General features: G+C 48.2%; 2 protein-coding genes across 2 annotated transcripts in view; both read right to left on the bottom strand.

Annotated features, from left to right (window-relative positions):
• LOC129694506 (A.superbus venom factor 1-like) overlaps positions 1–9,990 on the bottom strand; it is a 35,982-nt gene extending 25,992 nt beyond the window's left edge. The window contains exons 1-4 of the mRNA XM_055631223.1: positions 9,859–9,990; positions 8,330–8,503; positions 6,623–6,811; positions 2,703–2,897 (exon numbers count right to left, since the gene is read on the bottom strand). Coding sequence (XP_055487198.1) covers positions 2,703–2,897; positions 6,623–6,811; positions 8,330–8,503; positions 9,859–9,900 — 600 coding nt within the window. The 5' untranslated portion in view covers positions 9,901–9,990. The remainder of the gene's footprint in view (positions 1–2,702; positions 2,898–6,622; positions 6,812–8,329; positions 8,504–9,858) is intronic.
• Positions 9,991–13,642: 3,652 nt separating this feature from the next.
• Positions 13,643–27,786, bottom strand: part of LOC129694505 (complement C5) — a 28,799-nt gene continuing 14,655 nt past the window's right edge. Inside the window, exons 7-10 of the mRNA XM_055631222.1 lie at positions 26,963–27,045; positions 23,439–23,526; positions 18,736–18,835; positions 13,643–13,873 (exon numbers count right to left, since the gene is read on the bottom strand). Of these exons, the coding sequence (XP_055487197.1) occupies positions 13,643–13,873; positions 18,736–18,835; positions 23,439–23,526; positions 26,963–27,045 (502 nt within the window). The remainder of the gene's footprint in view (positions 13,874–18,735; positions 18,836–23,438; positions 23,527–26,962; positions 27,046–27,786) is intronic.

The raw sequence follows: 27,786 nt of genomic DNA, 5'->3' as shown, positions 1-27,786 counted from the left end.
GCTACCACTCTGAGTAAAGATTCAGATTCAATTCAGATTCAATTTTAATTGTCATTGTCAGTGTACAGTACAGAGACAACGAAATGCATTTAGCATCTCCCTTGAAGAGCGACATAGCAAACGATTTGAATTAAAAAAAAATAAGAAGTTCCCCCTCATGTTACCCCTAAACTTCAGTCCCTTAATTCTCAAGTCATGTCCTCTTGTTTGAATCTTCCCTACTCTCAGTGGGAAAAGCTTATCCACGTCAACTCTGTCTATCCCTCTCATCATTTTAAAAACCTCTATCAAGTCCCCCCTTAACCTTCTGCGCTCCAGAGAATAAAGCCCTAACTTGTTCAACCTTTCTCTGTAACTTAGTTGCTGAAACCCAGGCAACATTCTAGTAAATCTCCTCTGTACTCTTTCTATTTTGTTGACATCCTTCCTATAATTAGGCGACCAAAATTGTACACCATACTCCAGAATTGGCCTCACCAATGCCTTGTACAATTTTAACATTACATCCCAGCTTCTATACCCGAAACGTTGCCTATTTCCTTCGCTCCATAGATGCTGCTGCACCCGCTGAGTTTCTCCAGCTTTTTTGTGAACCTCCTCACTCATGTTCCCCAATGTTCACCCGTGGTCGGGGCGTCCCGAGCACCTCGTAGTCGCCGCTACGGGCAGCCCGATGTTCACGCCCTCTCGCCAGGAACCTCTCGTCGGCCAACTTCCACCAGAGTCTGCGGCTCCCGATGTCCACAGGCCACGCTGGGTGGAGGTTCACGCTGACGACCCCCGGCAAAGGGTCCCAGGACCCCACGATGTTAAAGTCAGCGCCGTTCAGCCCACCAAGTCTGCGCCAATCATTGATCACGCCTATTAGCCGTATATTGGGCTAAATTGGTTTGTCCCGTACAGGACCGCCCTTGTCCCGTGTTTGACCGCTACTACTCGGGTCGAGGGGACTGTCTGGTCGTCCGGCCCCGCCTCACCCGTCCCGACGTAGTGCATCCCGTGGAGTGCAGCAGCAGCAGCAGCAGCAGCAGCAGCGCCTCGCCCGTGGCCCCGTCGGTCGGTCGGCAGCCCGGCCCAGCTGTCCGACCTTCGGACCTTCGCTGACCGCCGACACCACCACCACCGCTCCTTCTCGTGGCCGATCATCGGTTCATGAGTTGGACGGGGCGCCGGACTTTGCACGTGGCCCCCGGGCCAAAACTCCTCACAGCTGGCCCCGCCGGCTGGACTTTGTGTACAGTCCAGCACCCGGGGCCAACCCATCATTCACCCAGACACGGCCCAGTCGGCCAACAAATTGCCGTGAGGATTTTGTCCCGTATTTTAACCTTTTGTCCATTATTCGGGTGTGAGGAAGTTGGCAACTCTGATCACCCCGCACACTAACACTATCTTATACACCAATTTAGTTTAGTTTAGAGATACAGCACGGAAACAGACCCTTCAACCCACCGCTCACACTTGCTCCATGTTACTAATTTCACATCCATTCACTAAACACTAGCGGGCAATTTACAGAGGGCCAATTGAAATACAAATCTCGGATGTGGGAGGAAAACAGGCCCTTTGTGTCCACTCCAACAATCGGTGGTGGAGGCAGATATACGATAGTGGCGTTTAAGAGGCTCTTAGATAGATACATGGCTACGCAGGGAATGGAGAGTCATGGATCACGTCAGGTAGAGGAGATCAGTTTAACTTTGGCATCATGTTCGACACAGGAATTCAATTCAATTCAATTCAATTTAATTGTCATTTGGACCCCTTGAGGTCCAAATGAAATGCCGTTTCTGCAGCCATACATTACAAACACATAGACCCAAGACACAACATCATTTACATAAACATCCATCACATCGCTGTGATGGAAGGCCAAAAAAACTTATCTCTCCACTGCACTCCCCCCCCCCCCCGATGTCAGAGTCAGAGTCAAAGCCCCCGGCTGGCGATGGCGATTGTCCCGCGGCCATTAAAGCCACGCCGGGTGGTGCGAGGTCGCACACCGGGTCTTGATGTTAGAGCCCCCGGCGTGCGCTCGCAGAGTCCCGCGGCCATTCCAAGCCGCGCGGGGCGGTGATGTCAGGCCCCGCTCCAGGAGCTCTTCGACCCCGCAACTCGGGCGGGAGAAGTCGCCGTTGCGGGAGCCCTGAAAAGCGGTCTCCCTCCAGGGACCCGCGGGCTCCCGGTGCCGCCGCCCGCCAGACCCGCAGTTGCAGCCTCCGAATCTCCGGAGGTCGGGCCGCAGCAGCAGCAGCAGCAGCGCTCCACCACCGCTCCACCCGCTCCGGACTCGGCCAGCTCCGCGACGGTGACGGTGAGTCGTCGGCACCAGAGTCCCCGGTCTTCTCCTGTTGGAGGCCGCTCCTCGTTGCAGCCCCAACGACAACGGAGACCCGACAAGGAAAAGGTCGGGTCTCCCGTGCAGGGAGAGATTTAAAAAGTTTCCCCCTCCCTCCCACCCTACCCTCACCCCCCCGTACACACACACCCCAGCAAAAAAGGAAGACCTTTATCCCACATTCTCATTATTAAGGGTTTGGACACGCTAGAGGCAGGAAACATGTTCCCGATGTTGGGGGAGTCCAGAACCAGGGGCCACAGTTTAAGTCCTCCTCCGCTCCGCCAGTCCCCCACACCCCTCAGTTCCCCCAAATTGATATTGTTGCCCCCGTACATGGTAAACAGGATGGTGTGAGACCCACCTTGGTGTAACATAGACTCTCTGCTTCCACACGCACCGAGTCGGCCACAATGCTCCACCTTCCTCCCACGTTCAGGGGGTAATAAGCCACGATGCGGAAATATGGCACCATGGCCGCGGTGATGAGCAGCTCAAACGAGGTCTCGGACCTTTTCTCCACCCTTTGGATGTCCAGCGTCCTGCCCTTACCGAGTACCTGCACAGGGCGACACAAGAACCATCAGGGCATGTGGGGTTGGGGTTGGGTTGGGGTTGAGTTGGGTTGGGTTGGGGTTGGGTGGGGTTGGGGTGGGGTTGGGGTGGTTTTGGGGTGGGGTTGGGGTGGGGTTGGGGTGGGGTTGGGGTGGGGTGGGGTGTGGGGTGGGGTGGGGTGGGTTGGGTTGGGGTTGGGTTGGTTGGGTTGGGTTGGGTTTGGGTTGGGTTTGGGTTGGGTTGGGTTGGGTTGGGTTGGGTTGGGTTTGGGTTGGGTTTGGGTTGGGTTTGGGTTGGGTTTGGGTTGGGTTTGGGTTGGGTTTGGGTTGGGGTTGGGGTTTGGGTTGGGGTTGGGTTGGGTTGGGGGTTGGGTTTTGTGTTTTGGTTGGGTTTTGGTTTGGGGTTTGGTGTGGGGGTGGGGTTGGGGTTTGGGTTTGGGGTAGGGTTTGGGTTTGGGTTTGGGGTTGGGTTGGGGGTTGGGTTGGGGGTTGGGTTTGGGGGTGGGTTGGGTTGGGTTGGGTTTGGGTTTGGGTTGGGGGGTTTGGGTTGGGTGGGGTTGGGTTGGGTGGGTTTGTGGGTGGGGGTTGGGTTGGGGTTGGGTTTGGGTTGGGTTGGGGTTGGGTTTGGGTTGTGTTGGGTTTGGATTTGGGTTGGGTTTGGGTTGGGTTGGGTTGGGGTTGGGTGTTGTGCGGTGGGGTGGGGTTGGGGGGTTGGCGGTGGGGTGGGGTTGGGGTTGGGTTGGGTTGGGTTGGGTTGGGTTTGGGTTTTGGGTTTGGGGGGTTGGTGTTGTGCGGTGGGGTGGGGTTGGGTTGGGTTGGGGTTGGGGTTGGGGTTGGGGGTTGGGTTGGGGTTGGGTTTAGTTTCGCTGAACACTTCCGCTCAGTCCACCTAAGCCTACCTGATCACCCGGATGCTAAACACTTTAATTCCCCTTCAGATTCCCGCACTGACCTTTCTGTCCTGGGCCTCCTCCACTGTGAGCAGCCAGCTCTACAAAGAGTTCTGGTGGTTCTAAAGTTCTTCCATTTAAGAATGACAGAGGCCACTGTGCTCTTCAGGACCTGCGGTGCTGCAGAAATTGTTTTATGCCCTTCCCCAGATCTGTGCCTCGACACAATCCTGTCTCGGAGGTCTACGGACAATTCCTTTGTGTTCATGGCTTGGTTTTTGCTCTGACATGCACTGTCAACTGTGGGACCTTATATAGACAGGTGGGTACCTTTCCAAATCATATACAACCAATTTAATTTACCACTGGTGGACTCCAAACAAGTTGTAGAAACATCTCAAGGATAATCAATGGAAACAGGATGCACCTAAACTCAATTTTGAGTGTCATAGCAAAGGGTCTGAATACTTATGTAAATGTGATATTTCAGTAATTTATTTCTGATTGCAAACATTTCTAAAGACCTGTTTTTTGTTTTTTTTATTATGGGTTTTGTGTGTAGATTGAAGATTAAAAACATGAATTGAATCCATTTTAGAATAGCCCTGTCCCACGGCAAGAGTTCATTCCAAGAGCTCTCCCGAGTTGAAAAAAAAATCAAACTCGTCGTAAGCACGGAGAATGAACGTAGCGGGTACGTCGGAGCTCGGGGACGTCTCTTAGCGGCTCGTAACGCTAACGGCAGGTACTCGGGAAGAGACTCGCTAACGGCAGGGAAGCACGGGAAGACTCGTGTAGATTTTTCAACATGTTGAAAAATGTCCACGAGAGCCCCGAGTACCGACGAGCGCCCATTACTGGGATGTAATGTTAAAATTGTACAAGGCATTGGTGAGGCCAAATCTGGAGTATGGTGTACAATTTTGGTCGCCCAATTATAGGAAGGATGTCAACAAAATAGAGAGAGTACAGAGGAGATTTACTAGAATGTTGCCTGGGTTTCAGCAACTAAGTTACAGAGATAGGTTGAACAAGTTAGGGCTTTATTCTTTGGAGCGCAGAAGGTTAAGGGGGGACCTGATAGAGGTTTTTAAAATGATGAGAGGGATAGACAGAGTTGACGTGGAAAAGCTTTTCCCACTGAGAGTAGGGAAGATTCAAACAAGGGGACATGACTTGATAATTAAGGGACTGAAGTTTAGGGGTAACATGAGGGGGAACTTCTTTACTCAGAGAGTGGTAGCTGTGTGGAATGAGCTTCCAGTGAAGGTGGTGGAGGCAGGTTCGTTTTTATCATTTGAAAATAAATTGGATAGTTATATGGATGGGAAGGGAATGGAGGGTTATGGTCTGAGCGCAGGTATATGGGACTAGGGGAGATTATGTGTTCGGCACGGACTAGAAGGGTCGAGGTGGCCTGTTTCCGTGCTGTAATTGTTATATGGTTATATGGTTATTACCGTAAATCTCCGAATTCGAATCAGGGAAAACTCGGGAGAACTCTTGGAATGAACTCGTACTGTGGGACAGGGCTATTAAGCAGCAACGTAACAAAATGTGGAAAAAGTGAAGGGGTCTGAATACTTTCTGAACGCACTGTACGGGTAGAAGGCAGGCACGGGTTATTGATTGTGGATGATCAGCCACAATCACAATGAATGGCGGTGCTGGCTCGAAGGGCCGAATGGCCTCTTGCTGCACCTATTGTCTATGTCTATGCACCCACTGAAATTTTATTTTGTCTTTTGTTATATTGTTCTTGTAAGTAAGTAAGTTTATTGGCCAAGTATTCACATACAAGGAATTTGCCTTGGTGCTCCGCCCACAAGTAACAACAGGACATACAGTGACAGTGTACTTTACAGTGTACTATATAACCATATAACAATTACAGCACGGAAACAGGCCATCTCGACCCTTCTAGTCCGTGCCGAACACACAATCTCCCCTAGTCCCATATACCTGCGCTCAGACCATAACCCTCCATTCCCTTCCCATCCATATAACTATCCAATTTATTTTTAAATGATAAAAACAAACCTGCCTCCACCACCTTCACTGGAAGCTCATTCCACACAGCTACCACTCTCTGAGTAAAGAAGTTCCCTGCTCATGTTACCCCTAAACTTCAGTCCCTTAATTCTCATGTCATGTCCCCTTGTTTGAATCTTCCCTACTCTCAGTGGGAAAAGCTTTTCCACGTCAACTCTGTCTATCCCTCTCATCATTTTAAAAACCTCTATCAAGTCCCCCCTTAACCTTCTGCGCTCCAGAGAATAAAGCCCTAACTTGTTCAACCTATCTCTGTAACTTAGTTGTTGAAACCCAGGCAACATTCTAGTAAATCTCCTCTGTACTCTCTCTATTCTGTTGACATCCTTCCTATAATTGGGCGACCAAAATTGTACACCATACTCCAGAACTTACTTGCTGAAACCCAGGCAACATTCTAGTAAATACAAGGAATTTGCCTTGGTGCTCCGCCCACAAGTAACAACATGACATACAGTGACAGTGTACTATGCGGACATATTCTGTTGTGTTGCTGCAAGGAAGAATTCCATTGTTCTATCTGGGACAAATGACCTGGCTTTTGACCATGCCTGAGGCTTTGCTTCTGTTTGTGGTGTTTTTGATGTTTCTTTATTTCGCCTGTCTTTTCCTACTATTTCTTTTGATTGTTATTTTTGGTGTGTATTAACTTTTTTGTCAATGATTAGTGATGTACAGCACTTTGTTGCAGCTATGTTTGTTTTTAAAGTGCTCTATAAATAAAATTATTATTATTATTATTATTTATTATAATGAAACAAGTTTCCGTGAAAGTTTTAGGGACTAACCATGTAATAGAAGTACTGGACATCATCGTCACAGTGCAGACCCAGAGCCGTCAGATTGACGGTGATGACATCTTCAGGGTACAGGAGTGCTTGAGGTACATTGATGGACAGATACCTCCCACTGTCAGACTCGTGTTTCTTCACCGTCCTGTGCTTCACCGTCTCGCCCGACGCACTTCCAGCGCTGGCCTGCGCATGAAGAGAGGGAGGAAATTTAGTTTACAGCAGGGGTCAGCAACCTTGCTCTGCATAGGGGCCAGGACAAATATCAGTGAGCAGATGGAGGGCAATATCTATCGCCATCGTTAATGCGAAAACGGGAAAGCAGACTATTATCTAAATGGTGGCCGATTGGGAAATGGGGAGATGCAGCGAGACCTGGGTGTCATGGTACACCAGTCATTGAAGGTAGGCATGCAGGTGCAGCAGGCAGTAAAGAAAGCGAATGGTATGTTAGCTTTCATTGCACAACACCCAACCCACCCCAACCCAACCAACCCAGCCCAACCCAACCCCAACCCAACCCAACACAACCCACCCCAACCCAACCCAATGCAAAAGGATTTGAGTATAGGAGCAGACTATTATCTAAATGGTGGGCGACTAGGAAAAGGGGAGATGCAGCGAGACCTGGGTGTCATGGTACACCAGTCATTGAAGGTAGGCATGCAGGTGCAGCAGGCAGTGAAGAAAGCGAATGGTATGTTAGCTTTCATTGCAAAAGGATTTGAGTATAGGAGCAGGGAGGTTCTCCTGCAGTTGTACAGGGTCTTGGTGAGACCACACCTGCAGTATTGCGTACAGTTTTGGTCTCCAAATCTGAGGAAGGACATTATTGCCATAGAGGGAGTGCAGAGACGGTTCACCAGACTGATTCCTGGGATGTCAGGACTGTCTTATGAAGAAAGACTGGATAGACTTGGTTTATACTCTCTAGAAGTTAGGAGATTGAGAGGGGATCTTATAGAAACTTACAAAATTCTTAAGGGGTTGGACAGGCTAGATGCAGGAAGATTGTTCCCGATGTTAGGGAAGTCCAGGACAAGGGGTCACAGCTTAAGGATAAGGGGGAAATCCTTTAAAACCGATATGAGAAGAACTTTTTTCACACAGAGAGTGGTGAATCTCTGGAGCTCTCTGCCACAGAGGGTAGTGGAGGCCACAGTTCATTGGCTATATTTAAGAGGGAGTTAAATGTGGCCCTTGTGGCTAAGGGGATCAGGGGGTATGGAGAGAAGGCAGGTACGGGATACTGAGTTGGATGATCAGCCATGATCATATTGAATGGCGAATGGTGCAGGCTCGAAGGGCCGAATGGGTGCTGTCTGTACGGAGTTTGCACACTCTACTGGTGACCTGCGCGGGTTTTCCGTACCTGCCTTCTCTCCATACCTTCCTGACCACGGGCGCTGTCTGTATGGAATTTGTGCGTTCTCCCCGTGACCTGCGTGGGTTTTCTCCGAGATCTCTGGATTCCTCCCACACTCCAAAGACGTACAGGGTTTATACGAGATTTATTGGCTCAGTATAAATGTAACGAATTGTGCATAGTCTTGGATAGCGATAGTGTGCGGGGATCGCTGGTGGGCGTGGACACGGTTGGCCAAAGAGCCCGAGTCCACACTGTATCTCTGATCTAAACGGGAAGTTTCAATAAGGCCCCCACGCCCTGATCCTCGGTCGAGAGCTAGTCGAGGCAACGTGTACCGTGACGTTGAGAATGCGCGCGTTCACAGGAACCGTCAACGAGAAGATCATCTCGCCGAGACTGTCCGTCGTCCCTCCAATCGAACCCTTGATCACCACTTCCTCTAGGATGGAGATGTTGACATGGAGCGACACGTTGATGGCGGGAGAACCATTGGGATAAGTCACGGAGATCTGTAGAGTAGCGCAACGTGGAAGGTCAACGCATCCATCAGCCAACGCCTCGTGATCAAGGCTAACAATGTCATATGGTCATCAGGTCTTGTCATATCACAAGGTCAAATGAGCATGGCATAAGGTCATGTCCTAAGGTCATATGGTCTTGTCCTAAGGTCATATGAGCATGGTATAAGGTCATAAGGTCAGGTCCTAAGGTCATAAGGTCATGGCATAAGGTCATGTCCCAAGGTCATAAGGTCATGTCCTAAGGTCCCAGTTTAAGGATAAGGGTCTTGTCCTAAGGTCATATGAGCATGGTATAAGGTCATAAGGTCAGGTCCTAAGGTCATATGGTCATGGCATATGTCTTAAGGTCATATAACCGTCATAAGGTCATGGCATAAAGTCATGTCCTAAGGTCATATGAGTATGGCATAAGGTCAAAAGGTCATGGTAAAGTAATACTGTCATGTCACAAGGTCATGGCGGTGCAGGCTCGAAGGTCCGAATGGCCTACTCCTGCACCTAATTTCTATGTTTCTATGTTTCTAAGGTCGTGTCCTAAGGTCATATGGTCATGGCATAAGGTCAAAAGGTCATGTCCTAAAGTCATACAGTCATGGCATAAGGTCATGTCTTAAAGTCGTATGGTCATGGCATAAGGTCATAAGGTCCTAAGGCCACACACTGACACAGACATAGTTACACCCACACAGTCACACGCACACATACGCGGACACACACACACACACACAGTCACACACACATACGCACACACACACACACACACAGTCACACGCACGCACACACGCGGGCACACACACTCACACGCAAACACTCACATACGTGGGCACACACACACTCACACGCATACGCGGGCACAAACACACACACACACATATGCGGGCACACCCACATACTCACACGCACACACATACACATACGCGGGCACACCCACACACTCACACGCACACAAATGCGGGGACACACACACAGTCACAAACACACACACACACGCACACACACACACACACGCGGGTATACACACACACAGTCACACGCAAACACTCACATACGCGGGCACACACACACACATAGTCACACTCACACACACACGCGGGCACACACACGCGGACACACACACACATAGTCACACACGCACACACATACACACACGCACACACACACACACATACGCGGGCACACACACAGTCACACGCACACACATACGCGGGCACACCCACACAGTCACACACACACACGCGGGCACACACAGTCACATGCACACACACACACGCGGGACACACACACACACACACACACCCAGTCACACACACAGAAAGAACATTCCATAATAAAGACATTTGTACCGGAATATAAAACCGAGCTCCTGGTGTGAAATAGGGTTTCATTGATGTGAAGTTGATGTTGAAGTGAGAGAGACGGAATGGTATATTGCCCACAAACTGCTTCTCGGTGTGGTCTGCAGAGAAATAACAGCACAAACCCCTTAACCTGTTTGACCAACCCCTTCCATTCGGTGAAACATCCCACAGCACGAGAGAGAAATGTTGCCAATTGGCCTTCTTTAGTTCAGATGTTTAGATCGGTGTGTGTGTGTGTGTGTGTGTGTGTGTGTGTGTGTGTGTGTGTGTGTGTGTGCGGGTGTGTGTGTGTGTGTGTGTGTGTGTGTGTGTGTGTGTGTGTGTGTGTGGTGTGTGTGTGTGTGTGTGGGGTGTGCGTGTGTGTGTGTGTGTGTGTGTGTGTGTGTGTGTGTGTGCGCGTGTGCGAGTGCGAGTTCGTGCCTGTGTGTGTGTGCGTGCTTGTTTGTGTGTACCTGTGTGTGTGTGTGCATGTGCGTGCATACGTGTGTGTGTGTCTGTGTACGTGTGTGTGTGTGCATGAGTGTGTGTACGTGTGTGTGCATGTGTGCGCGTGCGTGTATGTATATAGATATATATATGTAAATATGTATATATATATATGTGTGTGTATGCACATGTGTGTGTGTATATATAAAATGAGATAATAAATTCTGTATGTTATGTTTATATTATATATTATATAATATATAATTATTATATTATATAATAGAAACATAGAAACATAGAAATTAGGTGCAGGAGTAGGCCATTCGGCCCTTCCAGCCAGCACCGCCATTCAATATGATCATGGCTGATCATCCAACTCAGTATCCCGTACCTCCTGATCCCCTTAGCCACAAGGGCCACATCTAACTCCCTCTTAAATATAGCCAATGAACTGTGGCCTCAACTACCCTCTGCGGCAGAGAGTTCCAGAGATTCACCACTCTGTGTGTGGAAAAAAGTTCTTCTCATCTCGGTTTTAAAGGATTTCCCCCTTATCCTTAAGCTGTGACCCCGTGTCCTGGACTTCCCCAACATCGGGAACAATCTTCCTGCATCTAGCCTGTCCAACCCCTTAAGAATTTTGTAAGTGTCTATAAGATCCCCTCTCAATCTCCTAAATTCTAGCGAGAACAAGCCGAGTCTATCCAGTCTTTCTTGATAAGACAGTCCTGACATCCCAGGAATCAGTCTGGTGAACCTTCTCTGTACTCCCACTGTGGCAATAATGTCCTTCCTCAGATTTGGAGACCACAACTGTACGCAATACTCCAGTTGTGGTCTCACCAAGACCCTGTACAACTGCAGTAGGGTCTCCCTCCCCCTATACTCAAATCCCCCAACCCAATATTCCACCATGAACCCGTCTCTAACATGGAACCAAGCCGTTTTCTTTAGCATGCCTGCTGCACTGCCTGCCTGCAGTGGATTTGCATGCCTACCTTCAATGAATGTTGGTGTTCCTGTCTTGACAACCAGGTCTCGGAAGTGTTTCCCAATCGGCCACCATTTAGATAATAGTCTGCTTTGTTTATTTTTGCCACCACTTGGGGGGGTGGGGGGGGGGGGGGGGATTATACTTGATCTGCCAAACATTTGCCCACTCAACCCAGACTAAAAGTACCTTGCAGTCTCCTAGCATCCTCCTCACAGCTAACAAAAGCGAAATCTCTTACCGAAATGGAAAAATCTTGGAGATATTGCCTCTGGATTCCCGTGGCAGATGATTAATATATATTGTAAATAGCTGGGGTCCCAGCACTGAGCCTTGCGGTACCCCACTAGTCACTGCCTGCCATTGTGAAAAGGACCCGTTTACTCCTACTCTTTGCTTCCTGTTTGCCAGCCAGTTCTCTATCCACATCAATACTGAACCCCCAATGCCGTGTGCTTTAAGTTTGTATACTAATCTCTTATGTGGGACCTTGTCGAAAGCCTTCTGGAATTGTATTATATAATGTTATATACTGAACTTATTTTCTTGCTTAATATATGTATATAATTAAATAACAATATCTTAAATTAGAACATTTTATGTTTGTGTGTGTGAATATATTTATGAGTACCAATCTACATTCACACATATACATGCACACCTACGCACACACACACACATATACACATACAAGGCGTTCCCCAAGGCTCCGTACTCGGCCCCCTCCTCTTCATCATCTACATCCTCCCCATTGGTCAGATACTCCGCCACTTCAACCCGGACTTCCACTGTTACGCCGATGACACCCAGATCTACCTCGGATATCAACTCCTGTTTGTCAGCTATAAAAACCTGGATGCAACATAATTTCCTCAAACTCAACAGCGATAAGACAGAATTCCTCCTCATAGGCTCCAAAGCCACACTCAGCAAAATCAATAACCCCACTCTCACCATCGACGGCACCACTGTCTCCCCATCTCCCCAGGCCCGCAACCTTGGCGTGATCTTTGATTCCACCCTCTCCCTTGAGCCTCACATCCGCCATGCCATTAAAACCTCCTTCTTTCTTCTCCGCAACATCGCCAAACTCAGACCCTCTCTCACACCTCCCGCTGCTGAAAGACTCATCCATGCCTTCATCTCCTCCCGACTGGACTATTGCAACTCACTTCTCCTTGGCATCAGCTCCACCTACATCAACCGACTCCAACTGGTCCAGAACGCAGCCGCCCGACTCATCACCCACACCAAATCCTGGCATCACATCACTCCAGTCCTCAAACAACTTCACTGGCTTCCCATCTCCCACCGGATCACCTACAAAATCCTGATCCTCACCTACAAAGCCCTCCACCATCTGGCCCCCCCATATCTCACTGACCTCCTCTCCCCCTACCGACCCTCACGGTCCCTCAGATCCACATCAGCCGGTCTCCTCTCCATCCACAAGTCCAACCTCCACAGTTTTGGGGACAGAGCCTTCTCCAGGGCAGCTCCCAGGCTCTGGAACTCCCTCCCCCAACTGATCCGCAATTCCGTGTCCCTCACCATCTTCCAGTCCCGCCTCAAGACCCATCTCTTCACCTCTGCCTATCCTTAGCCCCACGCCCCACGTCCCCCTCCCTTTTCATCTGTGCATTAATTGCCTCATATTGTGTTTTGTATTGAATTCTGTCTTTACTTTGTGTACTAGTCATGTCTCTACTATTTATTTCATTCCCCTTACATGTTTTTCCTCTACCTGCTAAATTTTTGTAAGGTGTCCTTGAGACTCTTGAAAGGCGCCCATAAATAAAATTTATTATTATTATTATTATACATACACACATATACATACACATGGACACATACATATACATACATACATACGCACATATACATACACACATATACATATATACATACACACGTATGTACATACAAACACACATACATTCACAGAACGATACATATACACACACATACATACACACACGCACATATACATGCACACACCTATGTACATACACACACATGCATACATGCACACATACACACATATACATGCACACATACATATGTACATACACACACATGCATACATGCACACACACACATATACACACACACACACACATATATACATGCACACACATACACACACACATATATATATACACACACACAACACACACACACACATATATACATGCACACACACACACACACACATACATATACACACACATATATATATTGAACATATTTTCTCATGCATCATATTGGTTACAAGGTTTACATTGGAGAGTGTTTACAGTGTACTATGGGTGCATATTGTGTTGCGTTGCGGTCAGTCAGAATGTTGTTGTTCTATCTGGGACACGGGGCAATCGGACCCTTGCGTCTCTGGGCCCGTAAGTGAAGGTGCCACGTGGAGAGGTGTGGGTACCAGCTTGGGGGAGGGAGGTACTTACTGCCGTCAGACACCTCTGCCGCGATGTACAAGGTGCCGCCGATGAACATGTCCATTTTTCCAACCTTCTGTATGCTGCGGAGTAGTTCTGCCTTCCGTAGGATCACAGTGGCACTTCCATTCCTCACCTAACGGGGCGAAGAAAAGCGTCAAACAGCCGTCGAGTCCAGGAATCCTGCCTGGTAAAATTCTGGCCATACGTAGATCGGGTGGATGCACAGAGTATCTTGCCCAGAGTTGGGGAATCGAGAACCGGAGGACATAGAAACATAGAAATTAGGTGCAGGAGTAGGCCATTCGGCCCTTCGAGCCTGCACCGCCATTCAATATGATCATGGCTGATCATCCAACTCAGTATCCCGTACCTGCCTTCTCTCCATACCCCCTGATCCCCTTAACCACAAGGGCCACATCTAACTCCCTCTTAAATATAGCCAATGAACTGTGGCCTCAACTACCCTCTGTGGCAGAGAGTTCCAGTGATTCACCACTCTCTGTGTGAAAAAAGTTCTTCTCATCTCGGTTTTAAAGGATTTCCCCCTTATCCTTAAGCTGTGACCCCTTGTCCTGGACTTCCCTAACATCGGGAACAATCTTCCTGCATCTAGCCTGTCCAACCCCTTAAGAATTTTGTAAGTTTCTATAAGATCCTCGCTCAATCTCCTAAATTCTAAAGAGTATAAACCAAGTCTATCCAGTCTTTCTTCATAAGACAGTCCTGACATCCCAGGAATCAGTCTGGTGAACCTTCTCTGCACTCCCTCTATGGCAAGAATGTCCTTCCTCAGATTTGGAGACCAAAACTGTACGCAATACTCCAGGTGTGGTCTCACCAAGACCCTGTACAACTGCAGTAGAACCTCCCTGCTCCTATACTCAAATCCTTTTGCAATGAAAGCTAACATAGGTCTCGCTGCATCTCCCCCTTTCCCAATCGGCCACCATTTAGATAATAGTCTGCTTTCCCGTTTTTGCCACCAAAATGGATAACCTCACATTTATCCACATTATACTGCATCTGCCAAACATTTGCCCACTCACCCAGCCTATCCAAGTCACCTTGCAGTCTCCTAGCATCCTCCTCACAGCTAACACTGCCCCCCAGCTTAGTGTCATCCGCAAACTTGGAGATATTGCCTTCAATTCCCTCATCCAGATCATTAATATATATTGTAAATAGCTGGGGTCCCAGCACTGAGCCTTGCGGTACCCCACTAGTCACTGCCTGCCATTGTGACATAGTTTTAAGGTGAGGGGGGAAAGATTGAATAGAGACTCGATGGATAACTTTCTAACACATACAATACAATATACAATATTTATTACATGTCATTTGAGCCTCAGTGAGGCTCAAACGAAACTCCGTTTCCACAGCCACACAAACAAAGACAATTTCCTACAGACATAGTTCCTTGAAAGTGGAATCTCATATAGATAGGGTGGTAAAGAAAGCTTTTGGTATGCTAGCCTTTATAAATCCGAGCATTGAGTATAGAAGTTGGGATGTAATGTTAAAATTGTACAAGGCATTGGTGAGGCCAATTCTGGAGTATGGTGTACAGTTTTGGTCGCCCAATTATAGGAAGGATGTCAACAAAATAGAGAGAGTACAGAGGAGATTTACTAGAATGTTGCCTGGGTTTCAACAACTAAGTTACAGAGATAGGTTGAATAAGTTAGGTCTTTATTCTCTGGAGCGCAGAAGGTTAAGGGGGGACTTGATAGAGGTCTTTAAAATGATGAGAGGGATAGACAGAGTTGATGTGGACAAGCTTTTCCCTTTGAGAATAGGGAAGATTCAAACATGAGAGGACATGACTTCAGAATTAAGGGACAGAAGTTTAGGGGTAATATGAGGGGGAACTTCTTTACTCAGAGAGTGGTAGCGGTGTGGAATGAGCTCCCAGTGGAAGTGGTGGAGGCAGGTTCATTGGTATCATTTAAAAATAAATTGGATAGGCATATGGATGAGAGAAGGGAATGGAGGGTTATGGTATGAGTGCAGGCAGGTGGGACTAAGGGGGAAAAAAAATTGTTCGGCACGGACTTGTAGGGCCGAGATGGCCTGTTTCCGTGCTGTAATTGTTATATGGTTATATGATTATATGGTTATATGGTTACACACACAATTCAATTTACAGAAACATCCATCACAGTGAACCCACTGTGATGGAAGGCAAAGTCTTTTCTCTCCCCCGTTCTCCATTTCTCTCCCGATGTCCAAGTCTGGTCTAAATGTCACAATGTTGGAGCCCCCGGCAGGCGCTGGAATGTCCCACGGCCATTAAGCCGCGCGGGGCGATGTACCGCCCCGCTCCGGGTCGTTCCAATCACGCGACACGGGCGGGAGAAGTTGCGTTAAGGGAGCTCCGAGAAGCGGCCTCCCACCCGGACACGCAAGCTCCCTATGTCCCAGTCCACCGGGCCTGCGGCTGCGTTGCTGGAGCCTCCGAGCTACGTGGGCGGGCCGCAGCAGCGAGCCACCACCGCTCCCCACGCTCCGCTCCGCTGGCTCCGTGACTCGTGAGCCCCCAGGTCATTCAGGCTGCAGTCCGATCCACGGTGCTCGGCCCCAACGACAACAGAGACCCGACAGGGAAAAGGTCGGGTCTCCCGTGCAGGGAAGAGATTTTTTAAAGTTTCCCCCTCCCCCGCCCCGCACATATACACAGTTAAAAACACTATTGAAAAACACGAACAACTACATTTAACTAGACAAAAATAAAAAAAGACAGACAGGCTGCAACACATAGTCACACCGCCACATAGGGTGGTGGGTGCATAGAACAAGCTACCATATAACCATATAACAATTACAGCACGGAAACAGGCCATCTCGACCCTGCTAGTCCGTGCCGAACACATAATCTCCCCTAGTCCCATATACCTGCGCTCAGACCATAACCCTCCATTCCCTTCCCATCCATATAACTATCCAATTTATTTTTAAATGATAAAAACAAACCTGCCTCCACCACCTTCACTGGAAGCTCATTCCACACAGCCACCACTCTCTGTGTAAAGAAGTTCCCCCTCATGTTACCCCTAAACTTCAGTCCCTTAATTCTCACGTCATGTCCCCTTGTTTGAATCTTCCCTACTCTCAGTGGGAAAAGCTTTTCCACGTCAACTCTGTCTATCCCTCTCATCATTTTAAAAACCTCTATCAAGTCCCCCCTTAACCTTCTGCGCTCCAAAGAATAAAGACCTAACTTGTTAAACCTTTCTCTGTAACTTAGTTGCTGAAACCCAGGCAACATTCTAGTAAATCTCCTCTGTACTCTCTCTATTTTGTTGACAGGAGGGGGTAGGGGAGTTGAGGCTGGGACTATCCCAACGTTCCACGCTTGTTCCACGGTGATTTTTTCGGCGACTGCCGGCATCATTGACTGCCGTATCTGGTTACCGAAACGTCTCCGCGTGACGTGACGTGCCGTATCGCGGCATGATGGCGAATGACGGGCGATGTTTTTTTCGAGTGTCGCAATGTTCTTTTGGCCGCGGCTGGATTTTGAAATGTTCAAAGTCTTTTGGCGACACATACGACCCCGAAAAAAATCGCCCTTTAAGGTACATTTGAACAGGTACATGGATTGGACAGGTTTGGAGGGATATGGACCAAACGCGGGCAGGTGGGCCTAGTGTAGCTGGGACATGTCGAGGACCCACAATACCTCAACTCTGATCAAGAAGGCTCATCAGCGTCTCTTCTTCCTGAGGAGACTGAAGAAGGTCCATCTGTCTCCTCAGATCCTGGTGAACTTCTACCGCTGCACCATCAAGAGCATCCTTACCAACTGCATCACAGTATGGTATGGCAACTGCTCTGTCTCCGACCGGAAGGCACTGCAGAGGGTGGTGAAAATTGCCCAACGCATCACCGGTTCCTCGCTCCCCTCCATTGAGTCTGTCCAAAGCAAGCGCTGTCTGCGGAGGGCGCTCAGCATCGCCAAGGACTGCTCTCACCCCAACCATGGACTGTTTACCCTCCTACCATCCGGGAGGCGCTACAGGTCTCTCCGTTGCCGAACCAGCAGGTCGAGGAACAGCTTCTTCCCGGCGGCTGTCACTCTACTAAACAACGTACCTCGGTGACTGCCAATCACCACCCCCCCCCCCGGACACTTATTATTATTTATTCAAATCGTTTGCTATGTCGCTCTTCCAGGGAGATGCTAAATACATTTCGTTGTCTCTGTACTGTACACTGACAATGACAATTAAAATTGAATCTGAATCTGAATCTGAATCTAAATCAAGAAGTTATCTAAATCAACATGTAGAGGAACCAACGAGAGAGCAGGCTATTTTAGACTGGGTATTGAGTAATTAGGAAGGGTTAGTTAGCAATCTTGTTGTGCGTGGCCCCTTGGGCAAGAGTGACCATAATATGGTTGAGTTCTTCATTAGGATAGAGAGTGACAATGTTAATTCAGAAACAATGGTTCTGAACTTAAAGAAAGGTAACTTTGTGGGAATGAGACGTGAATTGGCCAAGATTGACTGGCAATTAATTCTAAAAGGGTTGACGGTGGATATGCAATGGAAGACATTTAAAGACTGCATGGATGAACTACAAAAATTGTTCATCCCAGTTTGGCAAAAGAATAAATCTGGGAAGTTAGTACATCCAAATAAAATTTAAAAAAAAGCTATTTTTAAGAGGGAGTTAGATGTGGCCCTTGTGGGTAAAGGGATCAGGGGGTATGGAGAGAAGGCAGGTACGGGATACTGAGTTGGATGATCAGCCATGATCATATTGAATGGCGGTGCAGGCTCGAAGGGCCGAATGGCCTACTCCTGCATCTAATTTCTATGTTTCTATGTTTCTATGAATCTGATAAGGGAATAACGTTTAGTGCAAGGTAAAGCCAGTAAAGTCCGATCAAGGGTGGTCTGAGGGTCACCAAAGATTTCCCTCACCAATTTACCTCCTGGGATAAATAAAGTTCTATCGCATCTTATTGTATCGTAGACTGTCGGTGCTCACCTGCAGATGTTGATCCAGTTCTGGTAAATGTACCTTCCGACCGGAGAGCAGAGATATCCCAAAGGTGACATTGGCATTCAAAGCAGCGTCCATTTTATTCCTGCGCAGAATATAAACAAAATGGAAGGTGACCACAAGACTGCATGGTGGGACAACGGTAAATTTGCCGCCTCACAGCGCCAGAGACCCCGGTTTGATCCTGCCTACGGGCGCTGTCTGTACGGAGGTTGTTGTATGTTCTCCCCGTGACCTGCGTGGGTTTTTCTCCGAGATCTTCGTGTTTACTAGAAACATAGAAATTAGGCTGGCAGGAGTAGTCCCTTCGGACCTTTCGAGCGCTGCACCCGCCAATTCAATATGATCATGGCTGATCATTCAACTCAGTATCCCGTACCTGCCTTCTCTCCATACCCCCTGATCCCCTTAGCCACAAGGGCCACATCTAACTCCCTCTTAAATATAGCCAATGAAATGGCCTCAACTACCCTCTGTGGCAGAGAGTTCCAGAGATTCACCACTCTCTGTGTGAAAAAAGATCTTCTCATCTCGGTTTTTACAGGATTTCGTCTCCCACTTACGCCTTAAGCTGTGACCCCTTGTGGCGGCTTGGACTTTCCCTACTAACATCGGGAACACTCTTCCTGCATCTAGCCTGTCCAACCCCTTAAGAATTTTGTAAGTTTCTATAAGATCCCCTCTCAATCTTCTAAATTCTAGAGAGTATAAACCAAGTCTATCCAGTCTTTCTTCATAAGACAGTCCTGACATCCCAGGAATCAGTCTGGTGAACCTTCTCTGCACTCCCTCTATGGCAATAATGTCCTTCCTCAGATTTGGAGACCAAAACTGTACGCAATACTCCAGGTGTGTTCTCGCCAAGACCCTGTACAACTGCAGTAGAACCTCCCTGCTCCTATATCTCAAATCCTTTTGCAATGAAAGCTAACCTACCATTCGCTTTCTTTACTGCCTGCTGCACCTGCATGCCCTACCTTCAATGACTGGTGTACCATGACACCCAGGTCTCACTGCATCTCTCCCCCTATTCCCAATCGGCCACCATTTAGATTAAATAGTCTGCTTTCCCGTGTTTTTGCCACCAAAATGGAGAAACCTCACATTATCCACATTATAACTGCAATGTGGGGGGGGCCAAAAAACAGTTCGACTCCCTGCCTACCGGGGCGCTGTCTGTACGGAGTTTTGCACGTTCTCTATCTCCCCGTGAACCGCGGTGGGTTTTTCTCCTGAGGAGTATTTCCTGGCTTTCCTCCACACACTATCTCAAAAAAAAAAAAAAAAAAAAAAGACGTGCAGTTTGTAGGTGGGAAATTAGCTTCGGTAAAATTTGAAATTTGGGTCCTAGTGTGTGTGTGTGTGGGTGTGTAGGGTAGTAGGTTAGTGTGCGGGGGGATCGCTGGTCGGCACGAGGACTCGGGTGCGGGCCGAAGGCCCTGTTTTCCCGCGCCTGGTACCTCTCAACTAAACTAAAATTGAAAACCAACACTTGAACAGGTACATTGGATAGGAGGAGAAGTGGTCGTAAAAACACAAAAGGAAGGAGCTGCAGATAGCTGGTTTTACACCCGAAGATAGACACAAAACGCTGGAGTACACCTCAGGCGGGACAGGCAGCATCAGTCTGGAGAGAAGGAATGGTGTTATCGTTTTCGGTGCTTAGGACCCTTTCTTCAGACTGAACAAGGGCCTCGACCCTTTGAAAGGACGCCCAATCTCCAAAGCTGTCTACTCTACCGTCGATGTTCTCCGCATTTTTAAGATTTAGTATGGTTAGTGCTTGCGATCTGACTGGTCCAGGTGCGGCTAAGCGGGTAGTGCCAGTAGCATTTTTAAAGTCTTTAGTGAATCGGATTTATGTAGTATGCAGATGAGTGGGTTCTAAGATAGGTAGACTGGGTTTTAATCGGGATAATGAAGGCCTAGCATTGTTTCAGGGAACAAAGTCTACCAGACGAGATGGTATTGACCTAGGATATTGAAAGTGGGGCTGAAAGAGGGATCTGGCATAACTGTGGAGTTCCCTGTAATGGCATGTCCATAAGATAGGGTGGTAGTGAAAGCTAGTGGGGCGATGGCATATGGCTACGATGGAGCATCAATATAGAAGTTAGGCATGTAATTACAATGGTAATGGCATACTGGGTAAATTAGTACAATTTTCGGTCGGTGTAATTAGTGAAGGATGGCAACGATGGGAACTTCTGGGAATTAACTGTGGCCAGTTCCCTTTTGAAAGTTGAATGGGTTTCGCATGTAGATACAGGGATGGTGAAAAAAGAGCTTTAGTGTGTGGAGCGGCAGAAGGCTACGGGGGGACGTGATAGAGGTTTATAAAATCATGAGAGCCATTTGAGTACGTGGAGAAGTTGGGGCAATGAGTAATGTTTAAAATTGTACAAGGCGAATTCTGCGACGTTAAGGGACTGTACTTATTGTTGCATGTCTGGGGGCTCTGTAAATTATCAGGATGAGTATGTGCAACGGAAAATCCCGAGAGAGTACTAGGAGGTCGATTTACTTAAAAATGTTTGCTCTGGGTTTCAGTCAACTAAGTTGACATGGAGGTTATGGTTGAGCGCAGGCCAAGTACTAGTGGCTTTATGTTTCTTGCACTGACTAGGAGGGCAGATGGCCTGATTCCGTGGTAAGTGACTTGAGGTTAGTTATATGTTTTATAAAATGATCTTGAGTGGTGGTGATGTCGCCCAACGCACAGGCAGGGGGATTGCTGTGGTTAAAAGCTTACTTCCCACTTAGTATGTAAGGGACAAAGATTCAAATAAGGGACAAAATCCTGACATGAGAATAAGGGAGCTGGGAAGTTGGCTCGGGTAGGGGTGTGTAAGCTTCATGTTGGGGGAATGGCTTCTTTAGGGATGATGGCAGGACGAGAGTGGTTTAGCTGTGTGGAATGAGCTTCGGCAGTGAAGGTGTGTGGTTGCATTGGGTTCTGGGTCTTTGTTTTTAATCATTTCACAAATATAAGTTCTTGGATTTGGTTAGTATGGATGGAAACGGGCAGGAGGAGGGTATATGGTCTGAGCGCAGTGTATATGGGACAATTTATGGAGTAGCAACCGTATGTCTTCGGTTCACCGGACTTGAGCTCTTCAAGTGGTCTGGTGTGACGTGGTCGGCCTGTTAATCCGATGCGCTCGTAATGTTGTTAGTGGCGCTATGGTTTATGGGTGGGCATAGTTTGTTTGGTGTTATATGTGTTATAGTTGATCTTAGCGCCAACTTCCTCACTCCCAAATAAGGGACAAAATTTCAAAATACGGGACAAAATCCTCACGGCAATTTGTTGACCGACTGGGCGGTGGCTGGGTGAATGATGGGTTGGCCCCGGGTGCTGGACTGTACACAAAGTCCAGCCGGCGGGGCCAGCTGTGAGGAGCTTTGGCCCGGGGGCCACGTGCAAAGTCCGGCGCCCCGTCCAACTCATGAACCGATGATCGGCCACGAGAAGGAGGGGTGGTGGTGGTGTCGGCGGTAAGCGAAGGTCCGAAGGAGGAGGTGGTTGATCTAGCACTCTGGCGCCAGGATAACAGCCTCCTCTTGAACATCAAAAAAACGAAGGAGCTGATCATGGACTTTAGGAGGGCACATCTTCCGAGGACGTACACACTCCGTTGAGGATAAATGGGGATCCTGTGGATAGGGTGAACTGTTTTAAATATCTGGGAGTCCACATCTCCGAGGATATGACATGGGCATCACACGCCTCAGCACTGGTGAGTAAGGCAAGGCAGCGCCTTTACCACCTCAGGCAATTGAGGAAATTCAGAGTGTCTCCGAGGATCCTCCAGTGCTTCTACGCAGCGGCGGTGGAAAGCATCTTGTTCGGGAACATTACCATCTGGTTTGGGAATTGCTCTGCCAAGGACAAGAAGGCTCTGCAGAGAGTAGTGCGTTCGGCCGAACGCACTATGGGAACTTCACTCGCCCCCCTGCAGGAACTATACAACAGGAGGTGCAACTCCAGAGCAAATAAAATCGTGGGAGACCCCTTCCACCCCTGCAACGGACTGTTCCAGCTGCTACGGTCAGGCAAACACCTCCGTTGCCATGCGGTGAGAACGGAGAGGTTGAGAAGGAGTTTCTTCCCAGAGGCAATTCGGACTGTAAACGCCTATCTCACCAGGGACTAACTGTACTGAACGTTTTTCCTTCCATTATTTATTATGTAAAAGATATATGTGTGTTATGATTGTGTTTATAATTTGTTTGGTTGTTTTGTTGTTTGTCTTTTGCACAAAAGTCCGCGAGCATTGCCACTTTCATTTCACTGCACATCTCGTATGTGTATGTGACAAATAAACTTGACTTCACTTGACTTGACGGTCAGACAGCTGGGCCGGGCTGCCGACCGACCGACGGGGCCACGGGCGAGGCGCTGCTGCTGCTGCTGCTGCACTCCACGGGCTGCACTACGTCGGGACGGGTGAGGCGGGGCCAGACGACCAGACAGTCCCCTCGACCCGAGTAGTAGCGGTCAAACACGGGACAAGGGCGGTCCCGTACGGGACAAACCAATTTAGCCCAATATACGGGATGTCCGGATAGTTGGCAACTCTAAGTGTAGATGATGCATGTTGGGCAAGTTAGGGCCCGTTTCCACACTGGCTTTAAATGCCCCTTTAGTCCCTGAAAATGCAGGAGAATGTGAATCTGGTACTCACGCCACTTGGATAGTTAGTGAGAATGTGTCACTGTTCACCATGAAGTACCCATAGTCTGGGGTTATCCGTAGATCAAACTTGGGAAACTCTGCAAAGAAAAGCAAACAGGCAGAGGTTCATAAGTGATAGGATTTCGACTGGGCTTGTATTTACTGGGACTTAGAAGGATGAGATGAGACATTCTTTTCCACTCCCTACACACTCAGGCCACTCAGCGGGACAGGTAGCATCTCTGGATAGATCTCACCTTCCGGTAGGCGGCGCGACTCTGGTCAGCAGCGGCCTCTGCAGCCCGTCCGCGTTTTTATTATTTTTTGTCTGTGTTTTTATGTAGTTTTTGTTATTTTATGTTGGGGTGTGTGTGTGTGGGGGGCGGGGGTTGGGGGGTGGGGTGGGGGGGGGGGAAACTTTTGAATCTCTCCCTGCACTGGAGACTCGACCTTTTCTTTGTCGGGTCTCAGTTGTCGTTGGGGCCGCAACGAGGAGCGGCCTCCAACAGGAAGAAGCCGGGGACTCTGGTGCTACGACTCACCGTCGCCGTCGCGGAGCTGGCCGAGACCGGAGCGGGTGGAGCGGTGGAGGAGCGCTGCCGCTGTTGCTGCTGCTGCTGCTGCCGCTGCTGATTCGGAGGCTGCTACTGCAGGTCTGTGGACGGCGGCACCGGGAGCCCGCGGGTCCCTGGAAGGAGACCGCTTTTCAGGGCTCCTGCAACGGCGACTTCTCCCGCCCGAGTTGCGGGGTTGAAGAGCTCCTGGAGCGGGGCCTGACATCACTGCCCCGCGCGGCTTGGAATGGCCGCGGGACTATGCGAGTGCACGCCGGGGGCTCTAACACCAAGACCCGGTGTGCGACCTCGCACCACCCGGCGTGGCTTTAATGGCCGCGGGACAATCGCCATCGCCAGCCGGGGGCTTTGACTTTGACTCTGACATCGGGGGGGGGGGGAGAGTGCAGTGGAGAGATAAGTTTTTTTGGCCTTCCATCACAGCGATGTGATGGATGTTTATGTAAAATGTAATTATGTTGTGTCTGGGGTCTATTTGTTTGTAATGTATGGCTGCAGAAACGGCATTTCATTTGGACCTCAAGGGGTCCAAATGACAATTAAATTGACTCTTGACTATTGACTATTGGAGAGAATGGCCAATTCCTTCTGTGGAAGTTAATCATTAGTTAATTTCACAAAATGGATTCCGCTAAAACTAAGGCAGGCTTTCACCTTCTTCTATTAAATTGCAAAGCTAGCAAAAAAGCACTAACCCCTGCTTTCAGTACATTAACAAAGTCAGTAGACTGTTGTTGTTCCCCTTTCCAATAACATAAGCGAGATAACAAGCACAGCTTCATGAATGTCTCCTCTACAACATAAACATTAGAGAGAATTCAGACTAACCCTAGTTAGTCTGATATATTATGATGTGCATCATCAGTAGAAAAAACTAAAATGCTTGTTCTGCAGAAATATAACCTTCTCATGTAACTATATAATGGCTAACCATTCCTCTGTCAGAAGAACCTGTCAACCTTCTGATGCTGTCAAACTTAAGGATCTGTCAATCTTAAGAAGCAAGAGGCTGTACTATGCTTTGTAGATAACGTATTCCTGAATTGTGATTAGCGGGGTATATACACATGTACTGAGATCAGTGTTCCTTTGTTTGGGACGTCTCTGTATCGAGTTTTTGTACTGTAAAGAGTTTTTACCTCACCCATCTGGCGAAATAAAGATTATACTGCTTGTACTGGTAATAAAGCGTTTTTGTCTGTTTCAAGAATATTTGGACCACAACACTTCTTTCCGGAGATGGTCTCCCAATTTGAGGAAGGACATTCTTGCCATTGAGGGAGTGCAGCGTAGGTTCACCAGGTTAATTCCTGGGATGGCCGGACTGTCATATGATGAAAGAATGGATCGACTGGGCTTGTATTCACTTTAGAAGGATGAGAGGGAATCTTACAGAAACATATGTCATTCTTGAGGGATTGGACAGGCTAAATGCAGGTAAAATGCACGTACTGATTAGGAACAGTCAACATGGATTTGTGCCTGGAAGGTCATGTTTGACTAATCTTCTTGAATTTTTTGAAGAGGTTACTAGGTAAATTGACGAGGGTAAAGCAGTGGATGTTGTCTATATGGACTTTAGTAAGGCCTTTGACAAGGTTCCTCATGGAAGGTTGGTTAAGAAGGTTCAACTGTTGGGTATAAATGCAGGAATAGCAAGATGGATTCAACAGTGGCTGAATGGGAGAAGTCAGAGGGTAATGGTGGATGGCTGTTTTAGGTTTATCAGGTTAAAGTCTAAGCTGCCAAAGCATAAGGTCATAAGATCATAAGGTCAAAAGGCCATCAATGATAAGAATTGAATTAGGCCATTCGGCCCAACAAGTCCGTGCCGAACAACTTTTTTTCCCCTTAGTCCCACCTGCCTGCACTCATACCATAACCCTCCATTCCCTTCTCATCCATATGCCTATCCAATTTCTTTTTAAATGATACCAATGAACCTGCCTCCACCACTTCCACTGGAAGCTCATTCCACACCGCTACCACTCTCTGAGTAAAGAAGTTCCCCCTCATATTACCCCTAAACTTCTGTCCCTTAATTCTGAAGTCATGTCCTCTTGTTTGAATCTTCCCTATTCTCAAAGGGAAAAGCTTGTCCACATCAACTCTGTCTATCCCTCTCATCATTTTAAAGACCTCTATCAAGTCCCCCCTTAACCTTCTGCGCTCCGGAGAATAAAGACCTAACTTGTTCAACCTTTCTCTGTAACTTAGTTGTTGAAACCCAGGCAACATTCTAGTAAATCTCCCTCTATTTTGTTGACATCCTTCCTATAATTGGGCGACCAAAATTGTACACCATACTCCAGATTTGGTCTCACCAATGCCTTGTACAATTTTAACATTACATCCCAACTTCTATACTCAATGCTCTGATTTATAAAGGCCAGCACACCAAAAGCTTTCTTTACCACCCTATCTACATGAGATTCCACTTTCAGGGAACTGTGCACAGTTATTCCCAGATCCCTCTGTTCACCTACATTCTTCAATTCCCTACCATTTACCATGTACGTCCTATTTTGATTTGTCCTGCCAAGGTGTAGCACCTCACATTTATCAGCATTAAACTCCATCTGCCATCTTTCAGCCCATTTTTCCAAATGGCCTAAATCACTTAGTCAGTCAGAGTCAGTCTCAGTCTGGCACTGGCTACAATCCGCCATTCAATCATGGCTGATCTATCTCTCCCTCCTAACCCAATTCTCCTGCCTTCTCCCCATAACCCCTGACACCCGCACTAATCAAGAATCTATCTATCTCTGCCTTAAAAATATCCACTGACTTGGCCTCCACAGCCTTGTGTGGCAAAGAATCCCACAGATTCACCATACAGAAATTCCTCCTCATCTCCTTCCTGACGGAATGTCCTTTAATTCTGAGGCTGTGCCCTCTGGTCCGAGACTCTCCCACTAGTGTGAAACATCCTCTCCACATTCACTATATCCAAACTCACCGTATTTCCGAACTTGGAACTTCTTTAATCCGTAGTATTCGGAGTTCTTTGTCACCCTAGCCCGAATTTGATACGTTTCGTGCCTGGAAAATTGTAGGTAAAACGCTAAAATACAATTGCTACTTTACACGCTCGCCTCTCCCGCTTCCGACAAAGGGTATTCAACATCACGTGGGGGTAGAGGGTGAGAGAAAAAGTACACCAACTTCCTTGGAGGGCTTAGGAAGTTCGGCATGTCTGCTACAACTCTCACCAACATCTACAGATGCACCTTAGAAAGCATCATATCAGGATGCATCAGAGCCCAGTTTGGGAACAGCTCCACCCAAGACCGCAGGAAATCGCAGAGAGTTTGTGGTCGCAGCCCAGACCATCGCACAAACCCACCTCCCTTCCATCACCCCCATCTACACCTCACGCTGCCTCGGCAAGGCCAGCAGCATCATCAAGGACCAGTCTCACCCCCGGCCACTCCCTCTTCCCCCCTCTCCCATCGGGCAAGAGGTACAGAAGTGTGAAAACAAACGCACACACACCTCCAGATTCAGGGACAGTTTCTTCCCAGGAAAGGGGGAGATGCAGCGAGACCTGGGTGTCATGGTACACCAGTCATTGAAGGTAGGCATGCAGGTGCAGCAGGCAGTAAAGAAAGCGAATGGTATGTTAGCTTTCATTGCAAAAGGATTTGAGTATAGGAGCAGAGAGGTTCTACTGCAGTTGTACAGGGTCTTGGTGAGACCACACCTGGAGCATTGCGTACAGTTTTGGTCTCCAAATCTGAGGAAGGACATTATTGCCATAGAGGGAGTGCAGAGACGGTTCAC

The sequence above is a fragment of the Leucoraja erinacea genome, unplaced genomic scaffold, assembly GCF_028641065.1.
Source record: "Leucoraja erinacea ecotype New England unplaced genomic scaffold, Leri_hhj_1 Leri_697S, whole genome shotgun sequence".
NCBI classification, from domain to species: domain Eukaryota; kingdom Metazoa; phylum Chordata; class Chondrichthyes; order Rajiformes; family Rajidae; genus Leucoraja; species Leucoraja erinaceus.
Note: the sequence above shows the minus strand (reverse complement) of the source record. Positions and strands in the feature narration are given on the sequence as shown.